Here is a 25,000-nt window from a genome sequence, read left to right on the forward strand (position 1 = left end):
TTCTCCCCCCCCATCTCCCCCCTGTTTCCTTTCCACTTCTCTTGGCTTTACACATCCTGCTATCACCTGTGGGAGACGGCATAGTACAGAGATCAAAGGGCGGTGGGGTTCCCAGGGTCCCCCAAGGACAGCCCACCATGTCTCACTAATGCCACATTCCCATCTTCTAACAGAGACACACACATACACTCCTCTTTGTCATTTTGTCATTTGGCATATGATCAGAGAAAAGTCGGCGCAGCAGGTAATACATTGTGGCTGTGAGGGGGCTCTCTGCTTGATTTTTTATGCCTTTCCAAGGCTTGGTCACCAGCACCTTGGCCTCTCTGTGCCCTACATAAACTCTGGCTGTTAGCCAAGCATGTCAGAACGAACTATTTCTGAATACTACTGATTAACTGTAAGATATGGACCACCATCCTTTTGCCTAGCAAAGAGTTAACTGTGTCCCAGATAGCCCCAACCAGCTGTTTCAACCTTTCACACCTTCTCTCCTGCTGCCTGCTCTCTTCCCTGCCTCTTGGACCAGTAAATGAACACTCATTTGCAAGTTAGATAAATCCTTTGAATGTATTATTGATGCAAACAAATTAGCCTGTAGGCCCCAGACAATACCTAATGGAGCCTTGGCTTCTGGGTGAGGTAGTTTCCAGCGAGGGCACCGTCAGTGTTCCAGGATTGATGCCTGCTCTTCTGCCCTTTAATTATTTCTCCTACAAATTATTCAGCTGTTCTGATGCCGTTTGGGGTTTGAAGCAGTGCTACTTATTGCTGCCTATATGATTCCAGGCCTCAACCGAGCCACATTCATTAGTTTATTAAAGAAAGAAAAAAAAGACACAGGCAATTAGATAACTGGGATAAAGCCACCGAAATGAGGGGATGTGTTATTATTCAAGTTTATGCACGCTGCTCATAATTCACTGGGGTTTATGTTGGTGTTGCTTTTTTCAAGGATATTCTCTTATCTTGTTGTACACAGACACATGCACACATTTTAACAGCCTTGTATAAGCCTGTACGCGTATTTACAGACACTCAAACTGACTCCCTTTTACAAATATGCATAGAAACACTGGCAGAATGTGTGTGGACACATATGAACACATAAACACTAACACGTACATACACACAGAGGAACACACAAGTGCACTTCATTTATGCTAGCTGGCAAAAGCATGGCCGAGGCTGAGGTTGTAAAACCATGAGAAGAAAAAGTGAGAGAGGCGATGAGAGACAGAGAGGACTACCGTACTGTCCTCAGTGATTAGGACACAGTATTGATCAGAGGAGGGAGGGGAAGGCAGGCTGAGAGGGGGAGGGAAAGAACAGGCCCCAGGGCTCAGGCCCCAACTCTCTGGTGGCCTCTGCTCTGTTCCTCTCCTGCAAGCTGGCCAGGGCCATCGGGAGATACATCAAAGGATCTTATCCTTCCATCCGTTCCATACGCAAACACACAAATACACATATTAATGCATGCACCATCATTCCTCTGGCCTTTGAAAAATGATCTATTTGATGATCATTTCCCCTTTTGTTCCACTGTTAGACATCGTAAATCAAAGCTGATATTTTATCGCCAGGGTGTTAAAGAGAGCCACAGCCTCCTATTCTCCCATGAAGTCCTATTTTCACGGTGTGCTTGTGGCTAGTAATTACCAAGTGTCACTTTTGTTAACATAAAAAACTTTATATATAGTACTTTCCCCAACTGCGTGTAGTCAAACTTATAGATTTTAAATCTTGGCCAGCAAATTGCCTGAATGAACCTGCTCTTTTTTGATAGCATCTTTAGGTGTGTCCAGCTTTCCAAACACCACAGAACAAGGAGAGTGTCAGAAGTCAAGAGTTGCAAGTCTCAAGCATGGCAGCAATCAGGAAAACAGATCAAACACAGTCACACGCTCACGCTCACTCACACACACACACACACACACACACACACACACACACACACACTCATACACACACGGCATTAATCAGCTGGTCATGACGGTGTGTCCATATTCTCTCCCAGTATTCAGTGTGTGTCGAGGAAGTACTCATTACTCTGTGCAGGGCCAGACCTGTGTTAATGCATTTTCTCCTCTTACTATCGTTTTCTTCCCCCCTTTGCCTGCTTTTCAGCTGACTCTGGGCTTTGGCAATCTTATTTGCCTTTCAATCCAGATCAATCTCCATCTTATCTACTGCTCCTGAATCATAAACATTTCATAGGCACAACCTTGACACTGACAGACATGAGGTAGTGAAGGTTTTCTGTAAAGGGTCGATGGAGGCTAGTTGATGCTGGACTCCACTCAGTCCGAAGAGAGTGTTAGAAATATCTCACTGTCGAACTCTGCCATACACTATGAACCCCCATCCTGCACAGCTGTCGCACCGTCTCAGCAAGAGACGCACACCGTGTTGCTTGCGTTTTGTCTGTGTGTATGTGTGTGATGTATTATTCATAAGAAGAAGCATTCATCTCAGTGAGACACCTCAAATAATTTGTAGACGTGGTGTGCTTAACAGCTTAATGTAGTTTCTGCAATTTGGCTCTCCTCTGGCTGATTAACATCGGCACTCCAGTCCTCACTGTGCTTTGCCTCACGAAGGATTATGTGTTATAAGAAACATGGCTTCCAAGGGAGTTGATGAATATTCCCCAAATTTACCTGTCATTTTCTGATTTGAACATCTTTCAGAATACGCACTCCTATTCAATTTCTGTCTCGCTATTTAGTCGCTATCGGAGGGAGCTGAAAAGAGGTGAACACTAACCGCCTTCTAGGCCGAATGCCCTTGGATTGCTGTGTAAAAAAAACGGTTTCAACGGAGGATACAGACTTGCTTTTTCTCATTTTCACTGGTCTCTACTCTCTTTATTTGTCCCCACCTACATTTTTGCAAAACAGCAGGTCAAACTTTTACTGTGTGTGTATGTGAGTGCTGCCAACAGTAGAGCAGTCAGCAAAGTGCCACCTCAGCACCTGTGCTTTAATGATTAATACCATATTGATGGTCTCAATTAATTTCCTATTACACCACCAGAAGGCTGCGGTCGCTCTGTCTCTGTCATGGCCCTGCGCTTGTTTTGGGAAGCCTCTTTGTGGCAGCTGCTGGATGGAGATAGTATGCTTCTCACTACCTCTCACACACACACAGACACACACACACTTTCACATACAGATGTACCAAACATGCACACACACTAGTATCTTATGGAAACACACGCACAGTATTACACGCTGCTTTGCTCCTCGCATTTCACACACATGCACACAGATAAACAAATAAAATGAAACTGTCTTTTTGTTGAATCATTTTTTAAGGAGGACTTGCTGTGTTTTAGTTACAGTGTTCTGCAATGATCAAAAAACTCTTTAGAGCCCAAGCGATTCAACTACGCCTCTTTGTACAGTGCTCTGCAGCAATTTTACAAACCACTACACTCACCTGATTGTGTGACTTTGGTAGAGCACAACCCCCTGTGTTTTGCATTTGAACCTGGTGTGATATGCAGCACTGTGTTTTAGGCCGCTTTCTAGAGCTTATGCTTTGGTTCTTGCATAATCCCCTCCCCTGCAGTGCTGCAACATATTTGTTACAGTGTGTAAGATACTCATTTATTCCCATGATGATCTCTCTCTGAGCTGTGATTTGATAACACATTCCTATGACCTTAACTGTCTGTGGACCTGCTCCATGGATCAACTCGCAGTCAACACTGCCCCTGTAGAGAGGCTGGGGAAATGCTTGTCTTTGTTGATCAGATTGACAGACTTCTGATGGCCGCCCTTTCTCTTTCTCTCTTCATTACCTTTTCATATTGCATTCACGATTTCTTATCTCTGACCACTCCGTACTTCACCCGATAAACTCCTCTATCTCTCTCTAATATGTCCTGTTAATCTCAACCTCATTCTTTCTTTCTGTCTCACACAAAACCACACATGCACACTGTCTTTATTTTTTCATTTTTCATGTGGACCCAATACACACCATTTGTTGCTAGAAAACCATTTGAGCATTTTTTTCCCAGGGGCAGACATTTGATTACCCATTTGTATAGTGCGTGTGTGTGTGTGTGTGTGTGTGTGTGTGTGTGTGTGTGTGTGTGTGTGTAGAGGCCAGTGTGTGTCTCCAGAGAGAGGTCTTGCCAAGCTGAGCTCTGGGGCTGCTCCAGTATCCAGCCCAGTAATAATAATGAGCCCCTCACCATGCTTGACAGAGCACACAGGCTCAGCAGTCCTGTGGCCATTGCTGTTGTCATTGTGTGTAAGTCTCTTGATGCATGTGTAGTGTGAGAACATATCTACATGTATGTGCATTTATGCTCTACTAGTTTGTCTTTGGCTGGGTCTGTTTTCTGTTATAACCTCAACAGTTGTTGTTGTTGTTGATGCTGACAACCGGTGTTATCTATTGTTGTTCAGTGGGCCATTGCAGAAGCAGATAGTGGCCAGGTTGGACTGTCTTGCTGCTGGACACACATCAGTCCTCCTTGTGACTCCCTGTTTAGAAATGCACCAGCACATCTCCCCTCCGCTGCTCCTTTGAAGTCCTGATTCGCTCACAGACACGGGCAGAGGCACATAAATAGCACGCCTTGTCGACTGGCACGGGGAGAAAGACGACGCACACAAACAAATCAGACGCGGCACTGATATGAAAGGGAGCGAGAGCAGAAGACAGGGAGAAGGGAGAGATGGCATTAGCTGTGTTTTCCTCCTCCAAATGAATTGCACTATGCCCTCAGAGGAAAAAATGAAAATGAGAGAGTGGAACAGACTCAGAGAGAGCCAGATGTTGAGAGGTTATTTTGAGGTGGAAACAAAAGAAAAGAACTATAAAGAGAGAGCACACGGTTAAATCCTCCCTGTGTCTGAGAAAGCTCAGAGACTTCCTTTCCATCCTTTTATTCCAGTGTGAATTGTGTCACCTGGATGGCCACTGAATATTAGGATCAGTGCCATGGGCTCAGCCAAGGCCATTATGGCAGCTGGATGGGATCCTGATGGCCCTTTCTCAGCTTGCCCCTGGGCAGCGTGGCCTCTCACTTGGGACCACCACAACTAATGGAGAGGGCAGTGTACTCTGAAAGGGCCTTAGGAAAAATAAGGAGGCTGTAAACTGTGAGCTGAGTTGTGGAAGCTAAAGGGGCTTCAATGCCTCACTGCCCGGCTTACCGCCTGACTTACTGCCTGCCTGCTTGGCATCCAGAATGCTCCTCCATATTCAGGTTCTGAATACTGGCCTTTCGCACTTTTATTGTAATGCATGCAGATGCTTTGCACAGCAGCATACACACTCCACCTTTTTACTGTGGTGCACTGCAGAAATAAAATATTTCAAAGCAGGGAGGAGCCACGCACAAAAATAGAGGAGCACTCTCTTGCATACTCACTCACAGAAATGCGAAATGCACTCACATATCTGCACAATTAAACACACAAGTGCACAAACACATGCACATACGCACACACTCATACACACAGACTTGCATTCCCCCACCCAGAGTGAAGCAGTTCTGCCCCTCTAAGCTGAGTTATTTAAAGCCCCGCTCTCAACTCCATCGTGGTGATTATGTGCTACTGAATTAAACATCACAGGCCTCAGCCCCTGGCTTCCTCCGAAACACACTCAAACATGCTGGCCTCTTCCTGTTCCTCAAAAGTTCCAAGTTCTACCTTTCATGTCTCCCAGCCAATACACTAGGTAGTGGAGGTAAAGAGGTGGAGTATCAATATTCTCTAAATCAGGATCTCCTGCTGTGCCTCCTGCTCTGCCGTCCTCCTCAAAGACCTTGGACGGGTCAATCGCGGCAATTCACATGAAGAAACTCTCTGTAAACTGGCTATTAGCCCTGGATTGGTACCCACATCGGGCATCGTTTTAGCTTGCCGCTCAGGCAGTGTTGCAGTTGGTGGAGAGCCGGGTGCAGTAGAGGGTGAACTGTGGCAGTTAAGTTGAGCGTTGACTCCAGACACCCCAATTACAGTTTCTGGATTCTAAACTGGGTACATTTAAACAACCAGTTTGTCATAGAGGACCCAGAGAGATAGGGGATTGCTCTGCCACCTCAACAGAAGCTTCAGGCTGTTTGCTGCTTTTTTGGGAGGGTTTGACATGGGGTTTGTTTACCTCGGTGTGTGTGTGTGTGTGTGTGTGTGTGTGTGTGTGTGTGTGTGTGTGTGTGTGTGTGTGCGTGCGCGTGCGCGTGTGTGGTTCTGTGTGTCTGCACACGGCAAGGCACCAGCCAGCCAGCCACCCCCACATTCCAAAACACACCCGTTGGCACTGAGCGATAAAGGTTCCAAACAAAAGGAAGAAGTCTTGTGCCTCGTGGAGGTGAACTTACAGCACCACAGAGGCAGCTGACCTTGAAATGAGCAGTGGTGTTTGGGGACAGGCGGGGGAGGTCGGTGTTTAAGAGTGCAACCTCAGTGCCAGAGGCCAGGAGGCTGCCTAATGACTGGCACCCCATGCCATCCATCACTATGCCACTGCCAGGGCAACTGCCCCCACACAGCCGAGAGAGCAGAGCCTTAATAACCCTTTGTACCCGTTCAGCGGACCACAGCACACAACATGAAACACAAGCATATAGTACACAGGTGTTCTACGTCAAACTGCACAGACATTTGCAAAGATGCACACCACACATTCTAATGTGCATTGCAAACACACGCAGCATGAATATGCAGTCAAAATAGCAGATCCACTCAGTCTCACACTCACAGCTCATTGCACTCATTCTGCATGCATACTGATGTACGCACGCCAGCCAACATACAGAAATCTGCCTCTAGACACTCATTCAAACGCTATTTATAATTTAATGTAGGCAGACGCAAATACATAAAGGCCCAGATACATCCACAAACACAAATACACCAACACATGCATCTCCCCTCTGTATTTATGCCTTGATGCTGAATGTTTGTGACAAAACAATTGACTGTTCCTGCTTCCATGATATTTTGTATTGAAATGGATATCCCTGTAGCCTGCTAGTTCAATTCTTCCATGAAGGATTGTCTCATATCTTTCCTCCTTTGCTTATTTTCCCCATTCCTTCCACAGAGTAAAAGTGGAAAAAGCGCTTTTTTCCCATACCTAAGGCCCTGGCTGCTCTGCTCTTTCCTTCACTATGACAGGCTTTGAAGCCTCTATTCCTGGGTGTGGGCTTTTTTTTTTTTATCAGAGAGGAACAAGGTTTCCTCCTGCACTCCCAGGCTCATCCACATTGCATGAAGCATCCCCTCTCAATTAATATCCTTTCATGTTAATGGTGTTCTTATCGCTCCTGTGCACTGGTTGTGAAAGCTAGGCCTACTACGGTAGAGTACAACCGTTGAGCAGAGCTGCCTGCCGATATAAGAGCTGTTGCTCTCATCTTCTTTCTGTCTCTGTCTCTCTTTTTCCATGTATCTCTTTCTCAAACTCTGCCTCTTTCTCTTGCTCTCTGTCTCTTAATGAGCAATGGTGGGGCTGTTGGAGTAGCGGCTACATGGAGGTGTTCCAGGTGAGCGGCGGGGTCACAGAGACTTACTAAGACAGGGAGCACATTACTTGACCACTCATACCAGATTCTACCAATAGATGTGCTTCATACTCAAGTGTCAATTAGCTCTATTTTAGCTGCAGCTCAGCATACCGTACACATTCACTACCTCACATTCAGCAAAAAGTAGAAGGTCATTGTATACGTCTCCGCCGACATCAAACTCCGACTTTGTCTTCGGCTCCATTAGCGAGTCTCTTTCTTGTAGTAGAACAGGCTGTATGACTTCAGGACGAGGTAGGCAGTCACTGAGAGATCGTAGGAACCCTGGTTGCCTCTAAGTGCGTGGGTGCCAGAGAAACCTGTTGCCTGGCTACAAGAGCACCTTTATCCTCCGGTTGCGATGGCGATGTCCTGCATATCGCTTGTGTGTGTGTGTGTGTGTGTGTGTGTGTGTGTGTGTGTGTGTGTGTGTGTGTGTAAATAAGTGTGAATAAGTGTGAATGTGAACTTTTTAATGTTTATTAGATTAGACTGTGAATATGTGCGTGTGCATGACTGTGTGGTGTTTTTTTTCATGTTCAAGCATGCCTTTGTATGCTGATGTATTTGTGTTTGCTTGTGAGAGAGAGAGAGTGGTGAAAGGAGGGGTAGGAAGGCACACCACCACCCACTCAGCAGGCCTTCCGCCCCCATGGCTGACTCCCCAAGACTCTGCTAGTAATTAGCTCAACATCTATCCATCTGTTCTAGGGAGGCGCAGTAAACATTAACACAGCACAGCAACATCAAAATGCTGGCTGGAGACATGCTACATTTTACATATGCATGATGCATTCATGCTTTAAAAGGCCTTAACATGGAAATGGTTGGCACGCATGCTTACAGGTATGGCCAACATGCTGACATGTATGTATTTATAGGTTCAAGCTTACATACACACAGTATCAGTATAGTATCAGACCAACACAGCTTCACATCCTCACCCACATGCCCACCACAGGCTCCTGCAACTGAATCCCAGTCTTCCCTTTTACTGCGGAAGTGAGACTGGAAAGCTGCCTTGAGACCCGCAAGGGAAACGAGTGAAAACACAACCAAAAGGCTACATTACACAATTAATCAATAAGTTAATGAGATTTCATTTTCTCTGGAAAATCGTATCCAGCAAAAAGTTCCCCCTCTGCCGTTTTCCCCATACTCCTAGATAACTAGTTCCTGATATTACACTGTGGAAAAAGAAAGCAGCCAGCAGGAAACTAAATTAAATTACCATCCTGATAGATTTATGTGATGCTTTACATTTTCATTGTGTTGTTTTCCTCTCAGAGTAGAGGTGGGCATACATTGGGAGAGAACTGTTAAATGTGTGAGAAGAGAGAAAGAAGCAAAACAACAATGGGAAAAGAGAGCAAATGTTCCAGACAGACAGATAGAAGATTCCTAATAGTAAAGCACGGTGACACAGATGACTTGTGTTTAGATGAGCTCTAAGGCTGCCACATGGTCTCGGTGTGTGCGTGTGTGTGTGTGTGTGTGTGTGTGTGTGTACGCATATTGATGTGGCTATGTGTGAGTGAGAGAAGCTGGGAGTGTGGGTGTTGGAAGTAGGAGATTGTGCGTATCCACATGTATGATTGTGTAAAGCTAACTCTTGTGTTTCTTGTGAGTATCATATGTGTGTGTTACAGAATGATAATGACTTTGTCCTTGCTCAGTCTGTTTGTGTGTGTGTCTGTGCTTGTGTGTCTGCACACACTTATGTGTGAACTGTGTGTCTAATACGTGTTCACTCCCGTCATGCACTCCCATACATCCACATATGTTAATGTATGATCATAAATGAATGAAGCTGTCTATGAAGCTGTCTACATTTGGCGCTCTCACTTCAAGTAAAGATTGAGGGCATCTCTAAGCTATTGACACAGCTGGTGATGCCATCTGGGAGCATCACACATCGCCCTGTGCAATCTCCATCCAAACAGGGCAGCAGTCGTCGCCTAGTGTCCATACCAATGACAGGGGACAAGGGAAGCAGTGAGATAACATACTGTCCAGCTCCTGGTGATAGTGTTGGACGGAGGTCATCTGTCCTCCAGAGACTGCTTTACATACTAGTTTTTGCTGTTCCACTACTGTGGCTGCCCTAACACATTAAAATGGGGGGGGGGTAGTTGTTGGTACGTTTGGGATATTTTTCAAAGAAATTATTGTTTCTTTGGATCTGTTTGCCCCCAACCACACCCATGTCTGATGAAAAGGGAGAAGGAGGGAGGGAGAGGGGGGTGTAGTCGTAGATTAATGGAACACACTGAGAGGGAGCACAGACCTACAGTAGCAGCACCCTGATTTATTTGCCACTTAGTACTGATGAAGCTTCAAACTGCAGTCACACATGTGTTGTCACAGCATTTTTCTCTATCAAGGTGTTTGTTGGTTTGTCTATTCTTGCTTCTTATTTAGATGCAAGTACATGCGTGTAAGTAGGGTGTTGTGTGTCCTTTTACTTGTGTTTTTCATCTGATGACAATTTTTCTTCCATATACTGTATACCTTGGCTGCATAGCTTTTATTTTTATCTTATGTGTCACCGTAGGGATATTGTACTTAATTTGTGTGTTAAGTTTGTGTGAGCTTAGTGGCACCCGGATGTTTATAATAAATTGGACGTGATAAGGACTGAAACAAGAACATTCCTTGTGAGAGCCTTTGCCATGCTCGGTAATCAAAGCTTTTCATGATTACAGAAGCAAATTGATGTTATTCACGCCAGCACATTCCTTTAAATGCTACCTATTATTCATAAGCTGTCAATTTAGGGAATTTGCCGAGGTAACCCAGTAACAATTTTCAGGCAGCAAATTGTTGAGTTTTGACTTGGTAAATACAGGCAGAGTTAATTGAGGGCATCAACTCACCATGTGGGAGGACTTGACAAAAAGCCATAAGTGTGTTACATGAGCACACATTGTAATTATCACACATATGCACACACAAATATGCATGTAAATGACACACACTAGTATACACATCCAAACACAGACACATTTGGCGATAGAGATAGGCACATAATGAGTGAGATTATTGCAGATTTCTGATCCCAGATTTGGTCTACTCCCTGGTTGTGTTTTGGGTTGTGCATTTACTCTTCTGTCCCTCGGCTCTTTTGTGCGTGTGTGAGGGTTACCATCCAGTGTTAATAGTTCAGCAACATTTTACTTCTCACCGACCAGCTGGCATGTTCCACATAAAAGCCCTCACAGCCGAGCCGCAGTGTGCGCTGCTACCACTCTTTGCATTTACTGTATGTCCTCAAGAAACCATGCTCTCAGACAGACTATCCATAAAGTCATCTTGTCTAACCTTCCCCTTCCCTCCCTCCCTCTCTGTTTGCTCCGCAGAACCCTGATATTGTGCTCGTCCACTATTTGAATGTTCCAGCTATTGAGGATTGTGGGAAACCATGCGGTCCAATCCTGTGCTCCATCAATACAGACAAGAAGGAGTGGGCCAAGTGGACGAAGGAGGAGCTGATCGGTCAGCTCAAGCCCATGTGTGAGTAATTAAATAATCCTATTCATCAATTATTGTCAACCCAGTCTTAACTATTGTTCATAATCTTTAATATAAACAGTTGCCGTCTCCTCTAAAAAGGCCTTTATAGTTTTTATGTCTACATGCATGGAAGACTAAACATAGTGGTTGTTGTTTTTGTCTGAGGATATGATGTCAAGTCCTATTTGCTGATAGCTGGTACACTAAGTGCCCTCAGCACCTCAGTCAGACAGCATCTTCGGCCAATGTTCCTACACTGTTATATGAGTATGTGCTCTTCCTGGAGCCATCCACTAGTTACGGGTCAAAGTTCAGCTCTTCCCCTAGACCTCTGGCACCACTCTGGCCAGGCTGAGAGTGCGCCTCCTCTCTGGCCCAGGAAGGAAGTCAAGGCAGAGGAGGGCAGCAAACTGGTTATTGATTCATGTTAGTGCGCGGGAGCAAGAATGTCTGACTCACCAGAAATCCCCCCTCCACCCCTTCTCTGGCTCTTTCTGTCTCTCTCCCCCACAATGGATTCATCCCTGTTGTTATCAGCTTTACTAATGCTCTGTGAGGTGCACTATGTGTTTTTATGAGTCTCTGGACCTGCCTAAAGATTAAGGCAATGTTTTGGAAAAAGTCATGATGATGATAATAGCCAAATAGGTACCTTGTAGGGCATTGGAAATCTTTCAGACAGCTATTAAGATACCTTTAACAACCACACTGTCATTCGGGTGTGTCTGGCAGGGTCCAGCAGGGCTGTGACTGATATTCCGATGGCCAATTATTGGAGATGTGGCCAGGTAAAGAGGAATGTGTCAGCAGCTTTACAAGCACACGCGCATGCTGGCTGCATACTGACAAGGCAATCCAGACCATCATCACTAAGGTCTTGGCTACACTGTACTGTTATCCTCTTCACTGCTCTGCTTGCTATCATTTTTAGGACATATTTTAACATAAAACTTTACCTCAGGACAGCCACTGAACAACAACGGCCTACTGTAATCATTAGATCTGTGGCTTAATGTAAAAACCAAGCACCATTTGCAGTAATATGTAAAGTCATTAACTTTGGGAGTTGTTGGGACAAAAAAGGGTGAGTGTGAGATGCCTTCTAGCTGCCAGGCTACATGAGGGGGCTACATAAAAAGCACAAAAAAACTCTTCTGCTTTTTTCTCTTCTCTTCTTTGCTTTCAATCTTTCTTCTCCTCTCTATCCCTCTCTCTTTTCCCTGGAACAGCCAGCATGCCAACACAAGCTCAGTGATGGAGCAACATTGCCATCTAGTGGTCCTGTGAGATAGCAACCCCTGTCCCAATGTAGGGAGCAAGGACTTGTGATGAAGTCATGCTGTATTATCCATGCATAATGTAATCTTAAATTATACATTAGCTCTTAACATATAGTGAATTTATTCCCAGACTGACCTATATCTTAGAAAATGCAACATATCTTTTAGTAGATATGTTTTTTTTCTTAATTGCAATGCACAGGAATGTTATAATATGTGTGCAGTGCTATGGATAATTTATCTGTATACAGCAGAAGTTCTTGGATTCCTCAGAGGTTGTATAGATAAACTAGCAGGACAGATTTCCATTATTTTTTTTGCTTCATCAGGAATGTTCAAAACCATCAGACTTTGTAGTTTAAGTATTGTGTGCAGAATGCAAGATTGCATGAGTGTACAGTACAGTATGTTTGGCACTGGGTCATATGCGGTATGTGTGCCTGTATGTTAAGAAATGTTTCTTAAATAACCATTATGGTTCCTATATCATGAGCTGATTTATGTCAGCACACGAACCCTTAGTTTAATATCAAATAGTTATTTTCCCAGAGCATTGTCATCTTTTGCGATATAATTGCCCTCTTCCGTCTTGCTCTTCCCTTTTGTTATTCTCTTCACGATATTTCAGTGCGCAAACCATTTGACACCTCTAATGATACAAAAAAACAAAACAAAGAAAAATGTGGATTTCATGGATCAGTTGAGCTTATTCTGTCTCCCCACGACACACACACACACACACACACACACACACACACACACACACACTTGTGCTCTCGGTCGCAAACACTTTCACACGCACAGATGCTCGCACATTGCAGTTCAAATATTATCTCTGTGAAACATGGCCTTGTTTGACCTTCTTCCTTAACGCCCTGTGGTGTTTGATGAGATAGAGAAGCAGCAAGGGAGTGAAGACGGGGGTAAGAGAGTGGCATCACTACTCAGTCACGCTACAGTTCCATGGACAAGGCAGCCAGCTTGATTCACTCTTTTGGTCTAATGCTATAAACACGCAGCACTCTCCCCAGCTATGCCCCTAGCCTACTGACAGATAGCGCATGAGCGGCTTTAACAAACACTCAGACAGACAGAGGGCCTGTCTCCAGGCTAGACAGCCAGGGCCGGAGAAGAACAGACTAAGGCAAGACAGACAGGGCTGGCCATCATGTAAACTATTGTACTCCACTGTCCCATATAGTGCCCAATGGTGCAGAGGCAACTAGATGGGATATGCGTGTGTCCTACACATCAACTGTGTTTGTCATTATGGCTGTGGGATGCTGCTCATGACAGGATGCAGTCATCAGGATGGTGATGTGACTGGGTTGTTGTTGGTGCCTCTGCTGTTGCTGCCACTGGGATTAAACCTAGTGGCACTGCTCCTGTCATGTCTGCTTTGGAACATAACCCTCAGTGAGAAGATCAGACAGGCAGACACGGTGGTAACTTTACGTCAACAACCCAGAGCCTCTGGTGGTGACGTCCGTCTCGATGAGGCCGAGGCAAGTCTGGCATGAGGGATCAGGGTGGAAGGGAGACAAGATTGTTTGGACAAATAGGGATGGCACTACATTGTGGATGTAAGCTGTTGCATTAGGCTCTCACTCTTGCTCTGTCACCCTTTCTGGGTCGGATCAGCAGAACGGATGCTCTGCTGTCCTGCAGCCTCCTTACTGGCTTTGTCACAGTTAGGGATTCATGACAGCGTTTTTAGTATTCCTGCGGCCCTATCATCTCTGTGTCAGTATTGCTAGAATCATCTCATTTGTACTGTTTGCATTACACACTGTCAGGAGGTGAATGGTGACTCATGCCACACTGTCTAATGGGATCTCCAGACAGACACAATTATATGTGCAGTAATTATAGTGACATTGAAGAAACTTTCCCGTCACATTTGGTGTCCAATCTTTTTTTCAGCTCACTCACTCTAGATTAATGGCTGAACAAATCTGACTTTGTAACAGATCAAAACTGAACCCTGTTTATGTTTCTATAACCTGCCACAGTGAGTTGTCTGTGGAGCGTATGATCTCAGCTTGATCACAGCAGTTCTACTGACATCTGCTGGTGACTAGCCTGTTATCCGCCAAAGGATCTTAAAGCTTTCAAGTTAGATCCCTATCACAGTCATCCAATTCTGTTTCCCGGCTTTTTTTTCACTTCGCCTTGACTAGCTCTGTCTTTAATCTGCATTACCGGCCTCACCCTCTTACGCTGTTTTCATCTCCTTTTATCTCATATGCAAACAGACATGCACTAAGCAAATTCTGGCTGTTTTTAAACCTGACTCTCTTTATCTCTCTCTCTCTCTTGCATATTTAACCAAAACAGGTACTGAAGTGAAGGGAACTTGAATTAAAGCAGGCTTGATTTTGTTTGTTTGTCTAAATATGGTTCACTTCTCAAATATTAACTTTTTTCCGGTTGAAAGCCTGAGCACGGCAGCACTCAGTGGTGTCTCCTACTACCTTTCAGCCACTAAAACCACTGTCTGTCTCATCAATAGTGGTTTCTGGTTAGCAAGTGGAGCGATGGAAAATATTAGGAGTTGCTAGCAAGGTGTGACTGAGGCAGAGAGTGGAGCTTTACAGGAAAAAGGCTCTCTTTTTTCCTTGGTGCAGCAGCAGCAGATCCAGCAGCATCTAGGTGACGGTTCTCACTAGACGCTTTCACCGTCAGAACAGAGTCATAGGTCGGGGTGAGGGTGGAAGGATTGCGCTTGCCGTCTCCTTCATCAGCACTCACAGAGAGGAGGCCACAGAGGGGCAACAAAAACTGAAACGTGGGAGGGAAAGAGGCACAATAGAGAATGAGCAGTGCAGTACAGAAAGTGCACAGGTACAGAAGGAGAGACTAGAGAAAAGCAACTGTTCAATTCTGGAATAAGGAAACAAGACACAGAGAAAAGCAGAAAGGATATTGGAGTTCAGAGTTGTTATATATAGTTATATTTCAATGTAGTGCCACTCAAATTCTACTAATGAAACTACAGTACCATTTTTCCTGAGGCCAGTCAGTGGGTTGTTTGTTTCTCTTCAGGAATAAACTGAAATATGAATTTCTCTATTGTACCATGGTAACTTTGACGTTTTAGAGAGGTGAGCAGTGAGCAGCATGATGTATACTGGCAGATAGACAGGAAAGGCAGAGGCTGGGCGAGGGGTTGGCGTGGCTGGTGGTCTGTTGGGCTAGCTGACATCTCTGTCTCCTCCTCTCTCCCGGCAGTTCATGGCATCAAGTGGACTTGCAGCAATGGGAACAGCAGCTCTGGCTTCTCAGTGGAGCAGCTAGTGCAACAGATTCTGGACAGCCACCAAACTAAGCCACCTCCCCGGACTCACAACTGCCTCTGCACGGGCACCCTGGGTAAGGGCTAGTGGGTGGGTGGGAGGGAGTTTGTTCTCAAGAGAGATCTGGAAATTCAGCAAGAGAAACAAAAAAGGCCATAAAGATACTGTTTGTTATATGGTAGATCAGAGAAGGTGGTTAAGGTCTTTTATTGGTAGGCGATTTATAGTGAAATTGAGTTTTAGGGTTATTGGCTTATTTTTTTTACTGATAATCGTGTCAGGGCCATATCTGAAAGAGCCCAGCTGTTCCCGAATGTTATGCTAATCAATCAAATATTTTCAGCTGTGTAATTCCACTATAGGCTGTCACTCAGGAAAAGCATGTAGAGCAGTGGTTTACTAATTTCTAAAACAAATTACTCTGGATAACCCCCAGTTGCGTTTTCATTTCTGATCACTTAAGGTAACAAGGCATGCAAAACTCAATGTATACTAAAAAGAAAGGCTAGTTTGATCATCCCAGGAGAAAATCGTCTTTCACAAACTGATAAATACAAAAACAAACAGATCATTCATCTTTTGTCTCTGCTCCTTGCCCAATTCTTAGGTATACAAAAATCAATAGTGTGTATTTGTCTTTTCTTTTTCCCCTTGTAACCCCCCCTTACCCATCCAAATCCTCAACCTATTTTTCTCTGTTTGTCCTCATATAGGTGCTGGGAGCAGTGTGCACCACAAATGCAACAGCGCCAAACACCGCATCATCTCCCCTAAGGTGGACCCCCGCTCAGGGGGCTACAGCAGTGCTCACTCTGAGGTACAAAACAACGATGTGTCGGAGGGGAAGACCGAGCACAGTGCCCATGGCGGAGGCAAAAGCTCTGGGGGAGGAGGCGGAGGGGGCAGTGCCAGGGAGAAACGGAATGGCAAAGTCCACAAGCCCGTCCTGCTGCACCAGAACAGCACAGAGGTGTCATCCACCAACCAGGTTGAGGTCCCTGACACCACGCAGAACTCCCCTGTGTCAATCAGCAGCGGCCTCAACAGCGACCCAGACATGGCTGACAGCCCCGTGGTGACAGGGATGAGCCACGTGGCCTCTGTCATGTCTGGCTTGTCCCAGAGTGTCTTTATGTCTGAGGTCACTGGAGACCCTGTCTACAGCATGTCTCCAACCGGGGGTCCCAACACTCACCTAATGGGTGCAGATGCCACGTCACAGGGCTTGGTGCTGTCTGTGACCTCTGATCGTCACAAATTTGCCTTCCCCAGTGGAGGAGTAGGGGAACCTGGGACTACCGCGGCAGGAGACAGCCTGGCCATGCTGTCTTCAGCTGGGGTTTCTGAGGAACTGGTGCTCTCCAGCAGTCTGGATGCTGGAAGCATCAAAATCCCAGAGACCAATATGAACTTTGACCCGGACTGCTTCCTGAACAACCCCAAACAGGGCCAGACCTATGGAGGCAGTGCAATGAAGACGGAGGGCAACTCTTCCTCAACCTCATCTTCCTCTGGTGGCAGCAGTTGCACCAACGGCAGTCTGCAGCGCTCCCCTCCCATGTCAGACAATGGATACACCTTCAGCTCAGCTTTGGTAAAGAATATCAAGACAGAAGACACATCCTTTGAGCAGCAGCTGGCCCAGGAGAGTGGCTACCAGGTGGGGCCAGTAGTGAACTGCGGCAGCGGGGTGTCTGTGTCATCTGGTGCTGGTTCAGGCCAGGGTAGCCTTACTCTGACAGCAGCAGGCTCCCTGCTTCCTTCTGGTGGGGGGCTGAGTCCCAGCACCACCCTGGAGCAGATGGATTTCAGTGCTATTGATGCCAAGCAGGACTATACTTCCAGCGCTACCACAGTGAGCTATGGTCAGACCATGTCCAGTCCTCACATGCAACACCAGAACCGTTCACCCAGCTTCTTCCTCCAGGATTCTTCTCAGACCGGCCAGGCCCAGCAGGGGAGGCCCAGTATGGGCCAGAAAACACATTTGATGGAGCACAACTCCCATGACTCTGGGGCTTATATGGGGCTGCAAGTGGTGAAGACGGACTCTCCTGGCAGCAACGGCCACCTCCACCATCATCACCAGGCCCACCAGAGCCAGCACAGGGCCAACTGCAACGGAGGCTCACCCACAGAGGGCCCTGGCCAGGCTGGCTCTCTCCAGCTGCTACAGTACCAGGGGAGCTTTCCTGGGCTGGGCACTGAGCATGAGGAGGTGGTGGGTCTAGAGCAACCGGGCAATGTGAATTCAGCTCAGGCCGGAGCCACTGAGAACGGAGCTGATAATCTACTCAAGCCGGGAGACCACATTCAGGCCTGTGGTGCAGGAAACGGCGAGGGCGCAGAGCACTACCTGCAACAGGCCTCGGACGGTGGCGGAGGAGGGACTGGAGGTGCAGGAGAAGGAGTAGCAATTCACAATGGCAACAACAACAGCGATGGCAGCAACCGCTCTCAGCAGCAACAGCAGCTGCAGCCTCTCCTCCAAGGCACGAGTATGGTCCAGGGACTCTACAATGCTGTCGGAAGCCACCAAGGCCTGGGTGGCGCGGCCAGTAACGGAGGAGCAGGAGGGACCGGCATGGAGATCAGTCTGGATCACTTTGACATCTCTTTTGGTAACCAGTTCTCTGACCTCATCAATGACTTCATCTCAGTGGATGGCAGTGGAGCCACCATGTCAGCTGGAGGGGCCCTCTATGCTCACCAGCTTGTCACATCCCACAGTTCTGATAGTCAGAACACAGCTGGTGGGGCCCCCCAGCAGGGCCAGGAAGATGGAGGGGCCAGGGGCTCTGGCTACAGCCCCTCAGAGCTCTGCCTTCAACCCTGCTGCAGCCCCCAGTCTCTGAGTGGAGGGGCTGGAGCAGCGGGAAACACAGGAGAGCCAGGCTCATTGTCCTACATGAATGTAGCAGAGGTGGTGTCTGCAGCTGTAGCCCAGGGGGCTCTGGGGATGCTTCAGGCCACGGGCCGGCTCTTCATGGTCACTGACTACTCCCCTGAGTGGTCCTACCCCGAGGTGAGTGACAGGGCTCTTTATTTTTCATAACCAGTGTTTGTTTGTTTTTTGGCAAATAATTCTGTTTGGTTATAACATTTTACGTACCAGCCAGTGCTGTAATGTAACAGATTTTTAAGACTCATTTCTGCATTTTGAACTAGAGCAGCCAAACAGGTTTCAAATAAGTAAGTTAGTAAAGTTAATTTATATAGCACTTTTCACAGATAAAAATCATAAAGTGCTTCACAATAAAATGAAATACAATACATAAAAGACACAAGAATACAAAGGAAAACATAGGTACATAGGTTAAGTTTAGCCCAATTATGAACACTATTTATTTTGAGATAAACAAAATAGAGAGACTTGAGAAGAAGAAGAAGAAGAAGAATACAATCAAAGGTAATTTTTAACTAAACTGTTGCTGCCATTGGATTCTCATGAATTTACAATTATTTTAATGGACAGGTCAGGAAACTTCACCATTTTCACTTACAGTGAAGAGGTTTAGATAATGTGCAGCTAGATATGTAACAGCCAGACTTAACCTCTTAGCATTCCGCCCCCTATTTTTAGAGGGGTCTGGGTGGGGGGTGGGGTGGGGGGTGGGGTGGCGGGATGTTCAGAGGTAGATAAAAGGTCAGCAGTATAAGCCACATGGAAGTGGTCTACACCATCTGAAAGCTGTGACATGAGGACTAATTTGAGATGCAGCTCAACACTGAGTGTCAAGTTGTTTTATTCGTTAATCAGAAATAAGAAATAATGCATTAATTCATTAAAATAAATTGTGTATAAGGTCTTAGAACATTACAGTGGAAGTGTATGATGGCCATTCCCATTCTCACATATGTCTCATAAGTTGTTGCAGCAATTTATGGGTGGATCATTTGTTACACAGATTTGGTACAAACTTGAGCCATTTTTTAAATCGTAAATCCCTCCAAAAAAAACACATTAAGACACCAAGACCTTGAGGAACAACATAGAAAAACCCATGCTGTGATTTGGTATTAATTTGGAGATTTCTGTAAGAATTGAATTTTTCTGTAATTGGATGGCGAGCACTTATGGAAACTGCTTAGAAACCCTCGTATTGTCAATATACCTAGGAAAGCCATACATCCGCCAAATGGCCTAGGTCTCTAGTTTGGGGTTGTTAAGTTTCATGTGGCTCTGATTATCCTATAACATATACATATACGTACAGTGTTGCTTAGTATTCATACCCATGCTAAAGTTGACTAAAAAGAGGAATAAAAAAATCATCTTTTGGAAATTGATCTTAATGCCTTAATTAAAAAAATTAGGAAAAATCCAACTGAATGTGAATGAATAATGTATGGCATGGTTTTATTTCAGTTAGCCTAATAGCTAACTGAGATAAGATCCATATCAATGCAAATCAAACCAGCTATTAGGCTAACTGAAATAAAACCATGCCAATCTCTAGGTATGGTGAAGGGTATGTGATGATGTGGGGCTACTTTAATTCCCAAGGCCAAGGGAACATTATCAGGATGCATAGTATCCTGGATCCATGAAATAACTGGCCTTTAAAAATAAACATCTGCCTGCCTCTATGGGAATTTAACATAGGGGTATGTATAATTATGGCCCCTGTATTTTAAGGAAGAACATTTATTTATTTACAATACATTATTCATTCACAAAAAAATTGGTGTCCTTAAAAGGTTGGATTTTTCCTCATTTTTGTAATTAAGGCATTAAGATCAATTTCCAAAAGATGATTTTTTTATTCCTCTTTTTAGTCAACTTTAGCATGGGTATGAATACTTATGAGCAGCACTGTATATAATATTAACAATTGTTGAAAAAATTGTCTCACAATGACATGGCTTCTATAGGGACTAACATCAGACTTGAATACAATTGGACGTATTGAATCCACAAGAGTCTCGGCTTTTCAGTGATATCCAATTAATGCAATTCCAAGACTGTTTAGGGACCCGGAATGCAGAAATATTAAAACACACTATTTTTAGAATAGGCAAAAATAACACATTTATACTACATGAGAAAAACGGCGGCATGGTTTTTACCCCAAAAACGTATGGGATTATCATGAAGTGGGCATGTCTGTAAAGGAAAGACTATTGGGTAGAACCCATTTTCTTTTAGATATCTTATGGTAAGAGTTCAAGGGACCCCTTGAAAATGGCCATTCTAGTTTTTCCCTTACCAAAATTTTGCCCAAATTTCTAGCATTATTTAGCCCCCTTCCAGACAAGCTAGCATATCATGGTTGATACCACTGGATTCCTTAGGTTGTTTTTGTTTCCAATATGTTCACTCTAGCTGGGCCAATGTTGCAGTCTGTTGTACACACAATGAGTGCAACAAATGAAAAAAAGAGAGGTATAAGAGAAATTCCAAGCTTACTTTCTCACCTCTGCACATGTGGCCAATCACAGTGTGAACTGGGCCTAAAAGTCAGATCGTTGGTTTTCAGAAACAGAAGTGGTCGGACACAGCCCCCTTATCCGACATTGGAAAGGTGTGGGGGGAGGGCATTTCCAAAGCTATTCGACCATCCGACAAGCACACTACTACCTCTTCTTTATATTGTTTGGGTCAAAAATAATTTAATCCATAATTTGCCTATATGTAAGATAAGATAAACCTTTATTGTCATTGGACAGAGACCCATACAATGATATTGTGAGTGCCACAACAGAAGGTGCAATAGAGATAAACACAAGAGATAAAGGATACATACAGCTAAAAACAAGAATACATCGACCAAAAATATTTAGACCTCTAATATATTGCGCATCAAATTTCCCTTTTACATCATGTAATGCACAGTCTTGTCAGTATTACAATTATGTTGTCAGCAGCAACACCCTCCTCCAAGCAAGCACAAGCACTTCTGATGATGAAGTATACTGGCGCCTTAGGGAGCTGCAGACACTACTCGGGGCTGAAAAACATACTGCAACCTCTTCTTTATGTTGTTTGGGTTTAAAAAAAATATTTCATCTATAGTTTGCCTATATATATATATATATATATATATATATATATATATATATATATATATATATATACATATATGAAGTGTAGTAGCGTCTGCAGCTCCTAAGGCATACTGTAGGTATATAGATATATACCTATGTCCTTGCATTTGTATTCCAATAGCAAGTTTTCCCATGCAGAGGCAAACAAAAGTGTCAAAATGGCCATTGAAACTTCTCAAACTGATTTGGGAATGACAGATATCTTTTGAGTACAGCAGCCAAAGCAATGATGTCCATATAGGAGAATACTTACGGGAAATGAAAGTGGTTGATTGTATCAAAAGTAAGGAAAATGGAAGAGGCATGGTTATGTGAAATGTTACTTTTCTTTTCAGATTAAGATGAGGACTGCATGTCTGCAAATACTTTTGAGGCCTGGGTTTTGAATTTGAAAAATATACCACCAGTCACAGTAGAGGAAGTGTATAAGCATGGACAATAGCATCTAGCATCAGCTGAATGTTTGACATATAAATGTAACATGAAACAGTCGAGAGACAAGCAGAATTCTAGATGAAGTTTGAGTTCTAAAACTAACATTTTTAATTAAATATTTGACCGAAAATATGTAGACCTCTTAATATAATGTGTATCAAATTCCCCTTTGACATCATGTAATGTACAGTCTTCGCAGTATTACACTCATGTTGTTAGCAGTAATACCCTCCTCCAACCTCTGGAGGGCAGCACAATATTTTAATGTTGCGTGCTTTAGAAAAATGCATCTAGTGAAATGATTCTGCGTATCCACATGATGGCAGCAGAGATCAGTATCAGAGTTGTTTTCTATTCCTCCGTGTCATTCTTATCTTTGCACGCTAGATGGCAGAGTAACAACAAATAATGTAAGCAATGATACTTAAACCTGACTTGGTAATTGTAGGCTAATATAAGTTTGTTTTACCCATGTGCCCTTCTTTTCAGGGTGGAGTTAAGGTGCTGATCACTGGGCCCTGGCAAGAGGCCAGCTCAAACTACAGCTGTCTGTTTGACCAGATCTCAGTCCCAGCTTCTCTCATCCAACCAGGGGTGCTGCGCTGCTACTGCCCAGGTAGGACAGGAGAGTGCTCACACACACACACACACACACACACACACACACACACACACACACACACACACACACACACACACACATCAAAGAAAGGGATGTTGATGAGGAGATTTCACCATCCCATTATTCATAAACCATCAGATGAGATGATTTTACTACTGGCAATTCATTTTTTAGATTTTCAGCTAAAAGGCCAATTTCGTTTTCTATGTTGTTGCTTTCAGGGTGGTGCGTTGGAAGGGTTGTGGTGCTTAGTTCTTTGTGTACCAATAAACATATATTGTATCTTTCATGCATATCATTAGCTTTCATTTATTTGTTTGAAGTAGTAGCCTGCAGGTTGACAATATGTGGGTGATCTCGTGATCTGGTCAGCAAGATGTTTTGTGTATTTATTATTGATTTTTACACATTGTTTTTAAGGGAAGTAATTGCTTTTTCCCTTTTTTTGCGATCAAATGTTTATTGAAAACAACACACAAAGTTTACAACCAAAACTACGACTTGTTTTTTTTTATATGACAACAATAAAAAAAAGTATGTACTTAGAGAAAAATCACAAAATATACAAATTGCAGGCTTATCTATATATATTTATATATGTTATATTATATTTTTTTATATGACAATAATAACAAAAAGAGAAAAATCACAAAATATACAAAATGCAGGATAATGCATATATATATATATATATATATATATATATATATATATATATATATATATATATAAAATAACAAAACCTAAGCACCACCGCTCCCTCCCGGACAAATGAACACATGAACACACATACACACTCATATTAGGAATGTTCACTGTTTGAGCACTCCATCAATGTAACAAGGGAGTAAAAATATATGCATCCTAAACACACACACACACACACATGCACACACACACACAGATATACGTACACACAGATACACCCACATGATACCAGCACTCCATCAATGTAAATGAATTGCTTTTTTTTAAATTAATCTTAACATTTAGATATAACAATACTAAATGTCCAAGTAAATTTTGTAACAATGAGCGAAAACAATCCTGATCTAAACCAGTGTTTAGCTGTCGCAGACTGTTAAGTCCTATGTCAAAAGCTACTGTATGTCTGTCAAACTGTCTAAAATGTATTTAGTCAAATAAATTAAAGATGTAGGAGGTTAAGCCTCATGTGGCATCATGTGAGTCGCTGAAATAATGTTAATATTATTCTAATGTAGTGATGTGATTTAAGCCCTAAATTGTAATTTTTTGTTTACACTGACAGTAGTCGTGCATGGAATATTGAGCCAGTTAAATCTGGCCACATAATAGTGACATTGTTGTGTATACTTTATATGTGCTGGATTCTCATTATCCTCTCGCTCTCCAGCGCATGACACAGGTCTGGTGACGCTGCAGGTGGCTGTCAGTAACCAGATCATATCCAACTCGGTGGTGTTTGAGTACAAGGCCCGCGCTCTTCCTTCACTGCCATCATCTCAGCACGACTGGCTCTCGCTGGATGGTAGGTCTCTCCTCTGTGTTACGTTAGCTTTGGTCCCTCGTCCTGACTCTTACTATCTGTCCGCTGACATTTCTTCCTCTCTGTTTTCTTTACTCATTACTTCTTTATGTATATCCAAATTCTTCTTCTGTCTGGCTCTCCAAATCTCCTGTGGCCTTATTGATTTTAATAGTTCATTTTGATTAATGATCTGCTGGACCATCATGCATTACAAATCCTCTCTCTAGCTTTGCTTTAAACTAATTTGTCACAGCTTTCCCTGGAGCAAAACAAGTCTGCAGGATATTGGTAAATGCTTAGGAAACTGCTAAAAGATACATTTTTACTTCTTTTTTTATCCATGTACATACATTTTACAGTGTATGCAATTAAATAGATAGTTTAACTCACACATTGTTTGTTCATTGTTCATTGTCATGTTTGTGCTGCACAAATATTCAGGGATTAATGTTGTTACAGCTCATATATCAGAATGACAGGGCTACAAAGCTTGAACGATAACAAGAAGATAATGACTTGGATATATAATTGTGTGTTTCTAGCCATAAAACATGCTGGTTCTTTGGTCCTCGGTCATGGCAAGATCCTTGATTTGGCTGTTTACACAGTATGTGTAGAGATAGTGTAAGTGAGTGTAGGTAAGAACCTTCAGAACCTTGCTATAAGAGTTGTTGGATAGCACCTTTTGTTGGTAATACGGCTGGACAGAAGTTTAATATTATTATTTATCAACTTTTATTGGAATTGTATTTTTATGATATG

The 25,000-nt window shown here is 43.8% G+C and overlaps 1 protein-coding gene across 10 annotated transcripts in view; it reads left to right on the plus strand.

Moving 5' to 3' along the window:
* camta1a (calmodulin binding transcription activator 1a) overlaps positions 1–25,000 on the plus strand; it is a 293,919-nt gene that overhangs the window by 244,708 nt on the left and 24,211 nt on the right. For 9 of the 10 annotated variants that reach the window (XM_031290222.2, XM_031290212.2, XM_031290214.2 and 6 more), the window contains 5 exons: positions 10,894–11,047; positions 15,559–15,699; positions 16,337–18,648; positions 22,596–22,722; positions 24,104–24,238. In XM_031290222.2, coding sequence (XP_031146082.1) covers positions 10,894–11,047; positions 15,559–15,699; positions 16,337–18,648; positions 22,596–22,722; positions 24,104–24,238 — 2,869 coding nt within the window. The remainder of the gene's footprint in view (positions 1–10,893; positions 11,048–15,558; positions 15,700–16,336; positions 18,649–22,595; positions 22,723–24,103; positions 24,239–25,000) is intronic. The other variant, XM_031290219.2, reaches the window with a different exon arrangement.

The sequence above is a fragment of the Sander lucioperca genome, chromosome 12, assembly GCF_008315115.2.
Source record: "Sander lucioperca isolate FBNREF2018 chromosome 12, SLUC_FBN_1.2, whole genome shotgun sequence".
Classification (NCBI taxonomy): Eukaryota; Metazoa; Chordata; class Actinopteri; order Perciformes; family Percidae; genus Sander; species Sander lucioperca.